At 41.9% G+C, this 17209-nt stretch overlaps 1 protein-coding gene across 3 annotated transcripts in view; it reads left to right on the top strand.

Annotated features, from left to right (window-relative positions):
* Nucleotides 1-17209, top strand: part of gpc5c (glypican 5c) — a 139414-nt gene that overhangs the window by 16042 nt on the left and 106163 nt on the right. For all 3 annotated transcript variants that reach the window (XM_032531535.1, XM_032531534.1, XM_032531533.1), the window contains exon 2: nt 5198-5359. In XM_032531535.1, coding sequence (XP_032387426.1) covers nt 5251-5359 — 109 coding nt within the window. In that variant the 5' untranslated portion in view covers nt 5198-5250. The remainder of the gene's footprint in view (nt 1-5197; nt 5360-17209) is intronic.

Genomic DNA, 17209 nt, shown 5'->3' with positions numbered 1-17209 from the left:
ATTAAGTAGGCCTATATCATCTACCACTCCAATTATACAACCATTTAGAAAAGATTGTCCTTCCGGCGCTCTATTTGAATAGTACATGAGAGTAGAGCTTGTGTTCAACAAATTATTTTAAATGTTCACATAATTTCTCTGCCAGTCTGATGCTGCTTCAACAGTTCTGCATATATCTGCCCACCAGCCTTCCGCTTCTCTCTTTGAGCTCTGTCTGACCAACCTCTGCCCTGTGGCGTGGCTTTGGGCTGTGTACCAATCACTGTAGGCAGTTCCAGCTCGGGCTCTGGGAAATCTAAACATTCCAGTTGAGTTTCAAGGTTTTTGAAAAATGCAGGTATGCTGCAGAGACCCTTTTGAGATGTGTTTTTTCATTCAACATGCTCCATCCAAAACAGCAAATCTGTATTGAGTAAATATCCTGTCTGTTCAGTAGATCTGGGTACTTCAAAGGGAACTGGCTTCCTAAGGCAGCTTCATAACTTCATTAATTGCCTACTTTTTAACAAAGTTATTCTTGTTCTCCAAAATAATATCAAAACAGCAGCATCAGGAAACCACAACCCTCCCAGTCATCACTGCATTCCAAATCATAACAACATTTCCATACCATATTGAGTGAGCTGCATATAAATCACTTTGAGTGTGTTTGAAAAGGGTGGTTATTATCTTCTCAGTAATATTACTGTATTACTTGTAGCCTTTCTATTATAGTGTCTGCATACATGTGTTGAGATTGGCATATAAATCAGTAGGGCAAGTGTATGGTAGAGTTTCTCCACTTAGGAGTTCTGACTTGTGCGATGAAGAGCACTGAGGTGTTGCTGAAGGGATTGTGACTAACAAGTCAAGACCCCTGAGCCATAGCTTTAATATGGCAAATTACTCCAGAGGTATTTGTCACCTGAGGACGATTAACGGAATTAGGATTCAGACTTGACATCCAGTCTGGAGAGCAGAGTATGTTAAGGTTTAGCAGGGCAGAATGACCAGTGTGCACATTGGGCACGAATTACAAAAGACCTGTAGAGCCATTGGAGTCTATATTAAGCCTAGAGTTTTTATTTGAAATCAGAGGATATTTCTGAAGTTTGTAAAATAAAATCGCAGTAGCAAATGCTGCTACAAAAGTGTCTTATTCTGCATACCTATTGTAATGGCCAATTTGGCTATATACGTTTGTTGTGTGTAGTATGTGTGTGTGCGGTACGACGACGGCGGACCTCATTATTTGCACCATCAAGAGTTGGAAAGGGCTTCAGATTTGACCCAGTGGCATTATTTGTGGACAGATTGCCATTACACCTATGTTATACATCTGTCAGTGCAATGTATCTGTTCTCACCAGTTTTCAATATAAAAATACAGTTATTTCACAAGTGCATCTACAGTGTGGGCACAGGTTTTGTAACCTCTTCAGAGCTCAGTTAGCTGTCTTCCAGTGTGTAATCTCACTAAATAGTTATTGCTTAAGTATTTACAGTAATGACGTACCTTAATCATCACTGGCATAGCCGGCTGCCCTTAGAAGGATTCAATGGTTTAAAAGAGATCACCGGTGAGTAATCACGCTGTAGTGTGTGGCATTAAATACACCACTATCTGGAAGGTCCAACAACTTATTTTATAGTTTATTCAATGACAAAAACTACAGCATGGAGACAAACTCCACAACAAGGTTGTTGTACTAGAAGGAAAAAGTACTTAAAACTAAAAGTACTGGATTTGTGATGCATCCTATAACATCAAGGTACAGGGAGGTCAGCTTAGAAAATAAATACATTTAAAACTACGCCACAGACGTTTTCTGTGTGAGTTGGGCATTAAGTGAGTGAGTGAGGCCACCAAGACACCTGTGTGAAGTAGCTACAGGCTTCCATGGCTGAGATTGGAGGGACGGTGCACAAAATTAGAGTTATTGCAATTTTAGTTTAAGTAGTTTTACAAAGAATAATGGGGAAAACATTGTCCAGATGTTCAAAACTGTCAAAATGTGCCTACTAAATACTTTGGATTTGGATATGTTAGGTTTTCTACGTTGACATCAAACTCCCTTTAAAACCCTTATTGCAACAAATGCCTTTTTTAATGGTAAAACCCAGAAAAGTTTAAGGAGAAGTCAATGCTTAACCGCTTACAGTATGTATCATTTTTCTGCCGTTTTTTTCTTCTTCAATTACAGGTTTGTATGGTCAAATTTTCAATGTACTGAAAATGTAAATTGATTATTAAAAAAAAAAAAATACAAAAACAAGGCAGTCACATAACTCATACTTTTTGTTGATCCTCTATGGGGAAATTACCGTTTACTCTCTGTTGTTATTACGCGCAGGCCTGAAATACACACACATGCTCAGGTCCTTTTTACAGGCACTAATGAGTGGGCTGCGACTGCTGAACAGGTGCCCCGAGCGGTTGAGGGTGGTTTGACGCCTTGCTCAAGAGCACCTTGGCAGTGCCAAGGAGGTGAACTGGCATCTCTCCAATCACCAGTCCACACTCCGTACTTGAACCAGCGACCCTCCGGTTCCTAATCCAACTCCCCACGGACTGAGCTACTGCCACCCCTAGATATGTCTTAGATTATATAAGATTTATAGATTATAGTCTTCAATGACTTTTGAGTCCTTGGAAGACTGTTGCACAGAGTCCTCAATATATATTTTAGCTTACCCCTGAGTTAGAAGCCACTAAAATTCTCTTTGCGAATATACTGTATGTAAAATATTTTCAAGATATAAAAGAGCGGGCTCAGCAGTATGTTTGCTGTTGGACATACAAATAGTGACATGGCTTGTAATGATTCCAGAAAGTGGCATGGTATTTTTGTGACACAGTCAGCCTGTCCTGACTGCTCTGGTGGCTTTAACAGCCAAAGTCTCTCTGAGTATCACTTACCCCATGCATCTACTCACAAGGGACGGTGAGGCTAGGCTGGATTCCACTGTGAGTCCCTGGATATTAGTTTCATATCAGAGATAACGCACAAACACAAAGGAGAGAAAGAGCCAGCCAGCGAGGAGAACAGGGTCAGGGACAGAAGGGGAGAGAGGACACACACCAAATATGGTGAAATGGCAACCTTAAAACAGAATTAAAACAGTAGATCATGCTTTCAACAGGCAACGGGTATTTGACGTGAAGTGGGTAGCACACTTTGGCCTACAGCTTACCAGAAGCCAAATTCAAAGTATTTAGCTTATTAAGGGCTCTTATATATGAAAACATAGAGGTTCATATTAAGACTTAATCACTATCCTGAGAGAACAAGTAGTCGAGATTCAAGATTCAAAATTCTTTATTGATGGTTATAGGTAATGTGTTTCATGAATAAGCTTATTTAAATTATGATGCGTTCCTTATTTATTTTTAAGTAGTTTTTGGAAATCTAAATGATATGAATTGTTGGGCAGAAAGGCTTCTTAAGAAGGCATCTGTGGTTTGTTGTTACATGTAATTCTACCCAGACAACTGACACATTATCAAGGCTGCACAGTAACACATACCCAGTAAGAAGTGGTGGAAATGTGTTATTGGATTGCTTTTCTTGTTGGTGAGGTCATAGTAAATAGATCCATTTTATAAGGTTGTTGTCACTAAATCAGATGCAATGCCATTTAACCCCAGGATGAGGTAGAGCGCCAGCAGTATTCACTTTATGTCTCCGTAACTTAGACCAAACATAATTAGAACTGACATACCCATAATCTTTTTGAATTACTCCTACATTGACCTGTTAAGTCCCTCATTAGGAAATGTCATTAGTAGAATCATTTAAGCATTCATTTTAATGTGTGTTTAGACCTGTAAATATTCATGGTTTGTATGTTGAAAGATATTGGGTTTCTCATTTATATTGTACCAATCAATCACATTTTGGAAAGAGTACTCTTAAACCTGGTAGGTAGTACATTGAGAATTAGCAGCTGCATGCCCAAAACAAGATTTGCATGCAAACTTCATACATTGATGGTCCTGATAAGCAAGAAAAAGAGTGGTGTCTCTCCTCACACAAAAACACAGGACAGGACTTTTTAAGAACAGTGTCAACAGTGAGACAGTGTCAATGTGAAAAGAGTGGACTGCTACAGAGTTGGAGGTAATGAGCTGTAAGGGGCAGGACTTGTCTGGCTCTGGGATGGGAACAAATGGAGCCTCACTGGGTAATTAAGAGACACCCAGGCTTCACTAGGATATGTCAGGCAAATGGGAGAGAGGGAGCAGAAAGGGAAAGAGGGATTGAGAATGCAACCCTATTGTGTTTCATGGAAGGATTTGGACAGTGAGGCACTGGTCTTGCGGTCTGTCCTAAGGCCATGCTTTAGGCTCTGGTTACAACACCTGCCTCCAGCCACCCCCGTCCAGCCCTTCCCCCTGTAAAATGAGTTATCATATCAGACTTTTACATTATAGAAATGTCCCTGTGCAAGGAAATGTGTGGGAAAGGACCATTTTAATAACCCAAGCTAATTGTGAGCAGTCTCAGTGATGTCATTAGAGTGTTTATTTGTGTAGCGATGGTGAGAAGCAGGTGATGCTGGCAGGACAGGGTGGAATCTGGTTCCGCTGATGTAATCGTGTCTGATTGAGCTGTTCATTGGATCATAGTATTTGCAGTTAGGTCATCGCTTTTGTGTGTTTGTTCTGAATTGCACCATTATGGTTAATGACTGTCTAGTTCTAGAAGTGATTTCACATAGATTACTGTATGTGGGAGAGACAGTACGTTTAGCATGTTCACATTGCAAAATGCAAGTGAATGCATGTGTTTTCATGGGACATAAGTATACATGCATGTACAAATATACAGTATGTCTTGACGACATTATGCAATTGTATGAGCCAGAGATACTTAAATAAAGTAAGATACAGTATTTTTAGCAAGAAACATCAATGAATTCTTGGTCTACTTTCTCACCCACCCATGGTGCCTCCTCTGTCTCCCAATGAAGTTATGGTGTGTCTATCTATTTGCATACTCAGGACACTATAGATATACTAATACATTTTTGCACAGCAGAGTGTAGAATCCTATATCTGTCTTGTGGGATAAAAGATTATCTTTTTTCAATGAAACTGGCAATTTTTCTGCATTTCCTGGTATAAGCTTAATGTGTTTCTACTGAGTTGTAAACAAAAAAACATGTTGATAAAGGAAATTATGACATGTATGTCCATTTCTGCTTGACTTTTCTAGATGTGGATCTGTTGGTTTGTAAGCACCCGGGTCCGTCCTGCTGCACCCGGAAGATGGAGGAGAGCTACCAGTTGGCTGTAAAAAGAGAAACACTCCACAACATTCAGTCCTACAGCTATGAGCTCGAACACCTCATCTCCGGCCACTCGGACGCCTTCCAGGGTAAGTGTTGGGACAAAGGGGCCAAGCTTGTTGGCTGGTTGGATGGGATTGGCCTGAGAAACTGGGTTGTTGTTGATGGATGGAAAAAATATGTAGCAATTGAGTGCTTGGTGAGTTATCAGTTAGCTCTCTGGTACATACCGTACCGACCAATAAATGGGACTGATACTCAAACATTAATTTGAAAACTTGACCTAGCTTCATGCTGACCCGAAACTGAACTTATGACCCTAATTTGAATCCAATTTAGCAATAAAAACAAAACAACTTTGTGTTTGTTTTCTTGCTTCCAAAGAATATTTATTTGTCCAGTATTTGGTGGAAAAGGTCTTTACTCAGTTCCCCAGGGTCACAGTAGCTGGCGTGCGGGCAAGTGTGCAACTCAGAAAATGGGCATGGCTCCCACCCTCTGCCTCTGCCTCCCCCCTTTTTCTCTCTCTGTGGGTTTGGCAGCAGCAGAAATAGGGAGAGGGATCACTGAGGGTAAATGGGAAAAAGAGGGTATAGAGGCCTTTTTCTCAAACTTCAGTGTTTGGTGAAAGATGATCTGCTTTGTCATTATCTGATCCTGCTCTCAGGACAGCAAAACAATTACTGGAACCCTTGAACGAATTACAGTAGTTATGGAGAGTGAAACTATCTGTGCATAGTAATTATTTTTGTTTGTTTGTTTGGTGTATTTTGGGGTCTATTATTTGGTTGTGATGCCTCTTTGGTAGCCTGGTCAGTTCAGATGTCTGAGTCCCAGATGAACTAGGCCATGCTGTATACAAAGCCTTTTTCTGTAATTTTTTGCCTGCCAAAGGGTTTTGAAATACGCCCAACTGAATCAAGCGCTAGTGCTTTAGTTGCCCAAGCCTGTCCTTCCTTTTCCTCTACTGATTGCAGTGTCATTTAAATTTAAAAGTTTCCGAAATAGACCAAGATTTTCCTCCCCAAAACCTCAAAACACAATCCCACTGGCTGGGAGACATGTTTTGGATGTTTTTAATGTTAGGTATTTCGGTACCATGCAGTTAGTTTCTTAAGACAATGGACTGCTTAAACGCCGTGTTGGCTAAGGCATGTTTTATGATGGATGTGGATGTTGGTGTCCAACTCATATTATATTTGAACAAATGGTGCAATAGAGAATAAACAGGTTAGAAAATAATTATAGAGCATATATTATTGTCAAATGTTGAACTGGAATTGATTACTGTCCTGTTTAACTTGTGTCATCTGGCCAGGATATATAATTCAAAATCCCTTCAAGCATATTACTATGTATGTGTTCACCGAGTGCTGGAGATAAGGCCTTCAGCCTGCTTACAAGCAGGTTGCATGAATAGAAGGAAGCATGTTTGAATAGTTTTCCTGGTATTTGTCCTTTTCATCATCATTAAGATCTTTCCCTTCTTACCTCATGTCTGAGCGAGCCTGTCTGGAGAATGAAGATCAGGTGTTCCACATGCCCAGAAAAAGCCAAGATGGAAAATAACAATGGAATAACAATCGAAACTAGAGAGTACGGTGGTGCCGAAAATGATGATGTCACTACCCGTTAATTTACAAGGCCTTCTAAGGACAGTCTCTGTGCTGTCTGAGTGCCTCAAGTGGAATGTGAAGTAGCAAGTGGTTCATATACCGCATGAAGTAATGAGAATATGATTTTGGCTGATACCCTTGGTACTCACACGCTGGATGGTGGAAAATTGTTTGTGGGTAGCTTTCTACTCCCTTTTGTTTGTACTGTATCTATCCAATTGCACTGCATGCAGTTCACCACTGATCCAGTTGTCTACAGGCTCTGCTTGTCTGCTGTTAATCTGTTTATTTGATAATTCTTTCATGATGTGGCTACTATTTTCTCTACAGCTTCCCATCTGTCTGTCATTCAAGTCATACCGTAAATCTTATAACAACAAGTCCTATGTGTGGGTGTTTTTTTTTTATATCCACTGTAGCTTTTATTGTTTCAACTCAAAATCACTCCTGCTGATTGTTAAAGTTTAGCCAAAAAGACAAGCCTAATAGAAAGAAGATGGTTTGTGTGTGTAAGGAGTGTGTCTGCGAGTGTGTGTGTGTGTCTGAGTATTTTCATTGGCCTGCCTTTGTTTTGACAGCCCTAAAGGCCCTACTGTGCTTTGTCATGTGTGGGAGTTGTCATGTCATGATTTTGACCCCATAAACACAGACCACATTTATAAATGCTCAGTTTTTTGTGTGCAAATGTTTCTGAATCAGTAATGATACAAAGGAACAGGTTCAATTGTATGCTGCAATAACAAAACAGAACCAATCATCTTTTTTTGATTCTCCAGATGTTACCCCGTGACTGCCACGCCCTAAATCATGCAGACATGCTACATCTTTTTACTTTAAGGTCCAATGGCATAACATTTTCACATTACGAGGTTTTTTTAACATTAATATGTGTCCCCCAGCCTGCCTATGGTCCCCCAGTGGCTAGAAAGGGTGATAGGTGTAAACTGAGCCCTGGGTATCCTGCTCTGCCTTTGGGAAAGTGAAAGCTCAGATGGGCTGGTCTGGAATCTTGCTTGTTATGAGGTCATAAGAGATAAGAGAGAGACAACATGACTTTAAAACAAGCAAAGTGGCAGTTGGTCGAGCCCCCCCCCCCCTCCTCAATAGCTACAGACTCAGAAATGGCACGTCCTAAGGAAAGCTCATTGTGGGACTGGCTCTAGTGGCTGTAATTCTGCAATAAGGCTGCATTTCAGGAGACTTCAGATACAGTATTAGGAGACCACTAAGGCCTCCCTCTCCCCCGCCCCCTCCTCCCCAGACTCGAGGTTCACGGAGGTTGCCAGGCTGAGACCACAGCATCCACAACAATGTTGCTAGACGCTTGTCTCACATAACCAGACATACTTCACAGCACAACCGAGTAGCTAACGTTAGATGCTGGCTATATTGACAGTCATAAAATCCCTTGCTCACGCGAAGCTCTGTAGACAGGCACACTTTTTCAGCTTAGAATTACGGTAGGAACCGCTAAAAACGCACAAAGTTGTCGTCCTCTTCACCCGACGGTCAGACACACTTCCTCGGCTTAGAATATTTGTGGGAACCGCTAAAAATAACTCAACCTTGCCATCCTCTCCACCCGACTGAACACACTTTAAAGGCTTAGAATTGCGGCAACAATTGCTTAACACTCTGCAAACTTACGGTCCGCTCTTCCAAATTTACAGCCCTCTCTCTTGGCTTAAGATAACTCACAGTGGTCGGCTACGGCCGCTGAACAGGCTACATGTTGTAAACAGCCGTGGCCAGCTTGACTGGTCCCCTGGAAACGTTAGCAGTTAGCAGGGTTAGCATGGCGGCGTTAGCTTGGACCAGTTGGGATAACTCCATCTTTCAAATACATCTCCAATATTTACCCAGAATTTGTTACGTTTCTAATCACGCAACTGTAAGAAACATGCTTTTTTTTCTTAGGTCAGGTAGAATCTATCTCCGATGATCCCTTTCATTTGTTTGCTGCTTTCGTGGCTCTACTAACGTTACAGCTGTTGCGCGTTGGGTTTACGTTTTTGCAGGTATATCTGGCAACCTGGCTGTCAAACTGGGCAGTTGATAACAACACACAGGCCAAAACACAAACAGACATTCCATCACGGAACTGACATTTCAAAAGGAGAAAATACTGGCATTAGCATTGTTGTCAGAAAACTAGTATTTCAATTTTCCTTAATATCTGAAGACTTATCTTGGTCATTTTTGTATTTATTACAGTAAATATATTATATAATGGACCTTTAAAAACTATGTCCTCTGTAGTATATCCTCTTATCCATCTTACTTTTGAACTTTCCCAATACACCGTGCCAGTGTTTGTGTGTTGGACTCCCAACACACAAACGGACAGACTCCTAATCCATGCCACAGTTGATTGGTAATAAGTGTTGGGTGCCTGATGGTGGGTAGGTGTCAACCACAGAGCCCAGTCTAAGCTGGGCCAGTTTAGAGCTGCCATCAAGGGCTTAGGCCTGTCAAGCTGTTCTAGCCAATCAGATCTGGGGTTATCTTACTGTTTGGACATCTCTTTGTGGCCTCCCGATTGGCTGAGAGAAAGTTGAACAGATGGATTGGCAACTAGAATAGTTGTATGTCTGTTTGCCCATGCTACTTGTTCATCAGTAGCTCTGATGGGTTAGAGCCTTACTTGTTTAGTCCAATATGCAGCAATCTCTTGTTGGCAATCCAATTTGTCTGTGTGTGTGTGTGTGTGTGTGTGTGTGTGTGTGTGTGTGTTTGACAGGTGGGAATGATGAGCAAGAGAGTAAGTATCTTGGTATAATCTATACTCACACTGCTGGGGAGCAGATGTCAAGAAAATGCTGACACTTTTGATCACTAGTGTTACCGATATGAGGGGGACCTGGCCCACAGCTAAAGGCCATGACATCTGTGTGTGTGTGTGTGGTGTGGTGTGTGTGTGTGTGTGTGTGTGTGTGTGTGTGTGGCGTGTGTGGTGTGTGCGTGTTTGTGCATGTTTGTGCATGTTTGTGCATACACGTGTACCAAAGACATGTGAGCATGTACAATATTTACCACCCTTGCAAGTCACCATGACCACCTCAGGGCTCAAGTTGTCCTCACAGGAGTTGACAAATGCTTTTAAGAGAGCTGTATTCTGTTGGCCTAGATAGCTCTCTATCATCAATGAAAGTGCATCACAGTTAAAACTTTAGTTGCCCTTGAATGAAAGGACAAGGAGTTCATTTGAGAAAGAGCGAGAGACAGAAGAGAGAAAGACATGGCAAGGACGGTGCCTTTCCTTATTGAGGCGACATAATTAGCTGATCCTTGTCTCATCATACAGGAACTCCTCAGACCCCCCCCACACTCTCTCTCCGTGTCCTGGGGGACAGCCTGTGCATGACTGTATGCACGAGACAAAGTGATCAAAACCACAAGCTCAGGGATACTTGAGGGCTTCAGCTGTTAGTGTTAGAATGCAGAATAAGAAGTCTCAGAGACGTGAGAATTATTAAAGAAAGACAAGAAACACTGACTGTATGGCTGGTTGGTGTGTGTCCCCCCCAGTGACTGTTTGTCCCCCCAGGCTTTCACAGGTAGCTGAGTTCAACGTACTGTAATTGTCTCCCTACCCCTTGGGATTTTGCAGCCTCCCTGATTGCCTACTTGGATAAAGTAGACTGTATTCTCTATGTTTGTTGCTCTGTGCACTCCTACTCCCCCCAATGTCTGTCAGTCCCCCTCGAGGCATAGATAGAAAGACTAAATCCATATTGGTTAAAACCACCCCAGATTATATTGTTTTGAAAATTCCTCATCTGTTTTCACTTTTAGTGTCAGGACCATCCTGGGTGGCTTACACACCACTTCTATGTAAAGGCAACTGTTTTATTTATTAAATAGTGATGATTCATGTGTGTTTGCATGGGCATGTGTCTGCATGACTATATGCGTGTCACCAAGTGAGTGATGAATTACTTGGCTGTGGTGGTCTATTTTCATTCTATCAACAGACACAAACCTCGCTATCTATATTGCAATCTCTCTCTGCATTTGTCTGAAAGTTCTCTCACTCCTTTTGCTTGTGATCTTTTAAGCCCATCCTCTCACACATCATTTTGTCTTTTCTTCTCTTACTTCATGTCTGCAATGTCTGTCTTTTTTTCTGCAGATGTTTTGACCGACAGTGTAATTGCTCTAGAGGCTGATGCGTGGACACAGGAGGACATTGCGCTGCACCATGAGCTCATGCTCAAATTAGGGAGGATATCCGGAATCCATCCCTACACGTCTCATTTAATCATACAGGGCGGAGGGGAAACGTGTTTATGGGCCGAATAGTGGGAGCAAATATATTGTGTATTTGTGTGTGTGTGGTGTGTATGTGTGTGTGTTTTATCTACGCCTCTCTAGTCTCCTGAGTAGACATGACACATAAGGGCAGGAATTGTATCCCTCAGAGTTTTGCAGGCTTGCTAGGAAAAGGGAGGAAAGAACAAAAGGAAGGAGGGAGGAGAGAGGGGGAAAGCTCAAAGCCTTTCACGGTCATAAAGTCACACTTAAAGCTTCCCTAATTACCTCTGCTTTTCAACTGCCTCGCTCACCTTAACATGGATATGTGACAACAGAGGAGTAGCAAATTGGGCCGAAAGGGAGCTAGAGAGAGAGAGAGAGAGAGAGAGGAGAGAGAGCAGGAAAATCAAATGGAGAGAGGGCCCATGGTTTCAGGAAAGTTTCAGTGAAAGTGTGCCCAGGTGTGTTTGAACATGGTTGTATCAAGTGTGTGTGTGTGTGTAACAAGGTCTGCCTTTTATAGAACGTTGAATCAACAGGGTCCTGCCCTCACTGCTGCTCTCTGACAACTCTTCTTCTTTCTTCCTGGGTGGGTGTCTCTCTCTATCTGTGGTCCATGCTTTGCCAACATTGGTTGCTTAACAAGAGCATGCTGGGTCTAGGTGGGCAGCAGGCCAACAGCTTGTGCGCTGGCATGTGCGCTGCAGGGAACCCTCATGTCTCAAAGGTAACCCAGCTGCCAAGAGTGCACTCCACAGAATGAAACCATAAACACAACATTCTTCTCCATCTTCACCCGGAATGTCTCTTTTAATTTTCCTTTACCATTGTTATTCTGCTCCCCAACAGCCTCAGAGTCTTCCTCACCATCCATTCATGCTCCCCAATATTACATCCAAAGCCTAAACAAATATGAAGTCTGTGTAGGTTGGCCTGGTGTAAGTCTCCACCGCCATCATTTGACATACTAGCATGAAGTGAAACTGACATAAACACCCCTTGATTTCTCGCCAACATCAATTCTTCTAAAGGAATGGCTTTCTGATACTTTCAAAAATATTTCTGAGCTGCCTTTCACTAGCCCACAACTTAAGTGCAAAGCATAATCTCCCCTTGATTGATCCCCAACAACTCTTCTTTCTAGAGGCTTCTCTCTTTACAAGACAAATGTCTGATGCTCCTGGCTTTCTCGCCCAACAATGCTTTTTGGAACCAAATGCTTCTTTTGGGGATTTATACAATGCTTAATTTCCAGCGGTTTTCCTTGTCATAGACAAGCCGCCTCCCGGTATCCCACAAGCAAATTGGTTGGTTTTGGACCAGTGTGTGTCTGGTGGTGGGTGTTGTGTGGTTGCTTGGAGGGGAGGTGTGTCTGTCCTTCTATCAGTGTCATCTGTTAACACTACTTACCCGCCTTCCCATTCCCTAAGGTATTACATGATGGTGGTTTTGTCCAATGAAGGTATTGTTCAGGCGAGCTGTGTGGTTGGACTGATATTTTTTTCAAAGGGGTGAGCTTGTTAGGGTGATTTTTACTGCATAATGGATGAGCAAAGTTGAGGATGTGAACGTATTCAGCCAGTAGGTTGAGTTCTAGTCCCAACCAACCTCACTCCGTGTCAACTCACTTCCCTCATTACGCCCTGTGTTGGACACTCCTCTGCTTCTTTCCCCTTCTTCCTCCTCGCCTCTGTGGCTCCTAGCGCATTATTAAGGAGTCCCCATGGTAGGCTTTATTCACTGATCCTACAGTCATTCATCCATTTTATTCCAGAGGCGGAGGTACAATAAATGAAAGAAATGGACAGACACAAAAAGAAAGTTGTGACCCTATCCAGCCGTGTCCTGTTTGTATGATCTATGATGGATTATGATATCTGGTGTATTGTCAGCCAAACTGAACAGACATGGGTCTGGTTTTAAATCAGCCACAGCGCAGTCTATAACTGGCAAACCCGTAACTGGAACTAACGATGAAATTTGTCCTTTAAAAATATTTTTACATTTTTGATCTTGACTATTTTGTATTTTCCTTTTTTTTTGTTTGATTTATTTCAGCCCACAAAATTGATTAAAGTGTTTTTGTGTTGTTTTTAATGGCACAAGGATAAAGGCTCAGGCTTTTATCAAAGAGCAGTTTTGGCTCATAATTATGCCAAGTGACCCTGTGTAGTTTGATTCATAATAAAGCTGAAAAATGAATCCAGGGGCCACACCTGCTAAGAAAAGTAGAACATTTTTCATTAGACTTCCTTTCATCTCAGATTCCTTTCACACCTCAGAGTCAGTTCAAGGGTCTGTTTCATGTAGATCTCATGTGAGCCTAAATGTTTCCTTCCAATCTGGAGTCCAGTCTCTTTCTCCATCCGTCTGTAGTCATCATCAGTTTCCACTTATGGGTGATTACCTGGAAAAGGCTTTTTTGTTTATCACAAAACTACAGTCTGTCATCAATGTAGCCAGGTTTTGGAGAAAGGGCCTCCATGCTATTAGATTCTTAATGTTCCAGTCTGCAGTGCTATAATCCGATGGCACTTGATTTGCTGTTGCATGGAATCTAATCAAATTCTTTTTTCCTGCACTTGAGTCTTTTTTTGATGGGCATTTTTTACTTTTCTCCAATCTACAGATCTAAACAATATCTCCTAACTTAATCTCTGGAGTAAAAGGATGTAGCAGTCCCTCCAAGATGTAAAATGAATATGAACTTACATATCATACAGTATGTGCAAGGCTGCTTCACGCTGTATTCAAGATTCAGAAGTCATTCCTACTGGTGCAGCTGGCATGCTTTGTGTTGTTTTGTTTTGCTTTGAGTAGTTATTAATGAGTGCAAATACTTTTGGTGTATGACACTCTGTACTGGTCCTTAGCGCTACACTATATCAAAAGAGACACTGTGATTTATATGCCAATAAACAAAAGCAAAATGGGGGGTCGCTATAGACCTGTGGCCCCCTTAATGCATAGGACCAGAAGTGCTGTCCATCAGCTGTCAACAGTCTGCCCTCACGCTGGCCCTCCAAATCTCCCCTTTATGGCTTTAGCCATTTGAACAACCCTCCCTCCCCTGCTCTTTGCTCAGCCCCTCACCCACTGCCCCTGTGCTCTGTCTCCTCTGTCCCTATCCTTCTCTCGTCCGTTCATTTCCCTGCCTTCGATCATGTTTCCCTACTTTTGCCAGGGCAGAAAGCAGTGATCACCCTCCTGTCCGATCGTTGTATGGGCTGCCTTTTTAATCACACCCACCCTCAGACTCTCCCCCATCTCAAGCTAATTATCCCACCTGTTGCCCCCCTGATAGGACAAGACAAGGAAATTAAGATTTGGGGCCAGGATCACATATGTGATTGCCTGTGTGGGGTTTCTGAGGTGCTCGTGGAGTCACATTGTTTTTGGCAAGAGTGCAGTCCCCCAGTTCTTGCAGGTCAAATTTGCGTAAACAGCATGTCTGTGCCTGTTGTCTGACAGATGAGTCATGCTCCCACTTTAGACTTTAGACATGTGATTTTACCACACAAATTTGATGAATCAACAGCTTGATTCATAGACTTATTAATAGTTTATTACCATTAAACTGTTTGCTGAAAGGTTAGAGGCTGGGAGATTGTATGACATCGCAGCTCTCCCCTGTAACTGGAGATGACAAGTGCCGAGTGGGAGATTGCCCTATGTACAGTATTTTTACTAATTAAAACAAGGATATGTAATCTACACATGTGTCACTATGTCATATACGTATCTGTGTGGTGACTCTTCTGAAACCCAAGCCTGTGGAAGGATTAAAATGCTTTGCCTAAGAAGATGGTTGGTGAGGTCCAGTGAGGACTGATTGCCAAGATAGGAAGGGCCCACAGGTCCATGGTATGAGAACAGTGTCTCCTACCTCATTATCACAATATTACCGCATCATGCTTCAAGCACGCACGTATGCACACCCATCTCTACAGGCCTGCATGCACATACTTCAAACTACAGACATACTTTACATGCACTCATACTATCACTTGTTAAAAGATGCAGTGTCACTTATGACACAGACAGCCAACGCTGTAATTAAGCACAGGATAGGTTGGCCACACATTATCAATTTCGATTTTATCACTCAAAATATTTGTGTGAAATCAAGAATGCAACACTTTTTTAACAGTTTACCCATCATCTCTTGTTTATTTTACCTTATATTAAAAAGTGAAGGCTTAATTGCAATAAAATGACAATGTATTATCATTTTTTTAATGGACCATTTTATTGAGCAAAAGTCACCTGATCTGATCACACAACAGACCACATCTGAAAACATGTGATATCTTTATCTAATGGGACATATAATACATGTCCCGGATTTTACAAGAGTAGCAAAGATGGCTCATATTTGGCAGTGCCATGCAAACAAGACATGGTATGATTATTTTTGCTTGAAAAGGTAAATTAAGAAAAAAAAAACAAGTTTGCTGTCTTACATTGGTTTGGACATAGTAGCATTAGCTGACTAGGGAATTCTGTCTAAGGGTTAGGGATTTTAGTAATTCTCAGACAGTCCAGAAAATGCTCTGTCAAGTTAAATATTATGTACATACAAAATATTTTCTTTTGGTCATCACATTTCTCTGTGAAGCTAAGTCACACTTTGCAGCGCTGGTCGGCCAAACTGAAAATACTGCACACGTGTAGATGCCTTGCAGCATGCATTGCTGTCTACCACAGTGCTGTTTTCAACCACTTGAAGTCACCAAAGTCAGAATCTTTCAAGACGGGGCTGGCGGGTTAAATAGAAATTAACAAATAACTTCTACCGCAACAAAAGTCGCTACTTTCATTACTAGAACTGATAACACACTACAATGACTTTGTTCTATCTCTACTTACCATGTTGGTCTGTGATGGATGTCTGGTGCTGCATGTCTCTACTGAGATTTGGCAACCCAGCTTTGATGCCTTAGCCTTAAATATCTACTCACTTTCCCCACTGTCTACGTCTACGTGCATTAAAATCATTGCATTAATTTGTCTTTGTCTCCGGACAGCATGAGACATGGCCTTGCTGACATGACGGAACAATTAAAACTTGCCCAATTGAACCAAATTTCTGATGCCTTCTCCATTTCTCTCACGCAGATGGGTTAAATGGCCAAGGTGACTTGTGTTGTTTCCGGTTCGAACCCTCTTCTACTACATACTGGCGGATTACAGCCATGCATAAAGCGTAGCCTAAACTGCCAATTTCTGACGAATCTATGTTTTATATAATGGAAACGCAGCACTAGTTCACATTTATTCCGAAGTTTGCATAAAAGTTGTTGGACACACACACATGCATGCATCTCTCATCTCGGTGGGAGAGTGGTTAAAAGAACCAGTGACTGCTGTGCAGCAAAGGCGAAGAACACTATAGCTGTGACTTAAATCGCTGTGCTTATTTTGACTCTGTTATTGTGGAAGCTTCACCATGGTGACGCTAATTGTGCCAGTAAAACACTGGGTTGCCATGCAGAATGTAAAGTGGAAATAGCTTCTTGTGATTAAACCCAGTGATCTCAGAGAGTGGCCTTGGCATAGCATTGGTGGAAAGATATGGTATAATATCCCATCCCAGAGTCATAATACATACTCAGTGTAGGCCACTGCAAGACATAAGCCTCCTCTGCTTTTTTATCCGTTTAACACCTTGTTTATTCCGAGCAGAGAGCATGTGAGATTAGCCGCACAGGACCACAAACAAAGCAAGCTTGTTCATTTAGTCCTGTATAGTTAGCTTCACAATTATGTGTTTTGAATTTCAGAGTTTTAAGGACTTCCTTGGAAATTAAAGATAATTGCTCCATGCAAAATAGCCTCAATCCAGCCAGACTTTATTTCCCAAACGGCTTACCGATGGGTAGAAGTATGTGACATGGTAATGATAGCCACCCATGGCTGCGTGTCTAAATGGAGTGTGGTCAGATCTACATTCAGACACTGTGGTCACCCAGAACAATCAAACTCAATTGACAATCATGCCATGGTAGTTAGGACTTAAAAAGCTGTTGGTTTCTTGTTTTTTTGTTATCACTCAGTTTCCCAGTACTG

Source organism: Etheostoma spectabile, chromosome 12 (genome assembly GCF_008692095.1).
Source record: "Etheostoma spectabile isolate EspeVRDwgs_2016 chromosome 12, UIUC_Espe_1.0, whole genome shotgun sequence".
Classification (NCBI taxonomy): domain Eukaryota; kingdom Metazoa; phylum Chordata; class Actinopteri; order Perciformes; family Percidae; genus Etheostoma; species Etheostoma spectabile.
Note: the sequence above shows the minus strand (reverse complement) of the source record. Positions and strands in the feature narration are given on the sequence as shown.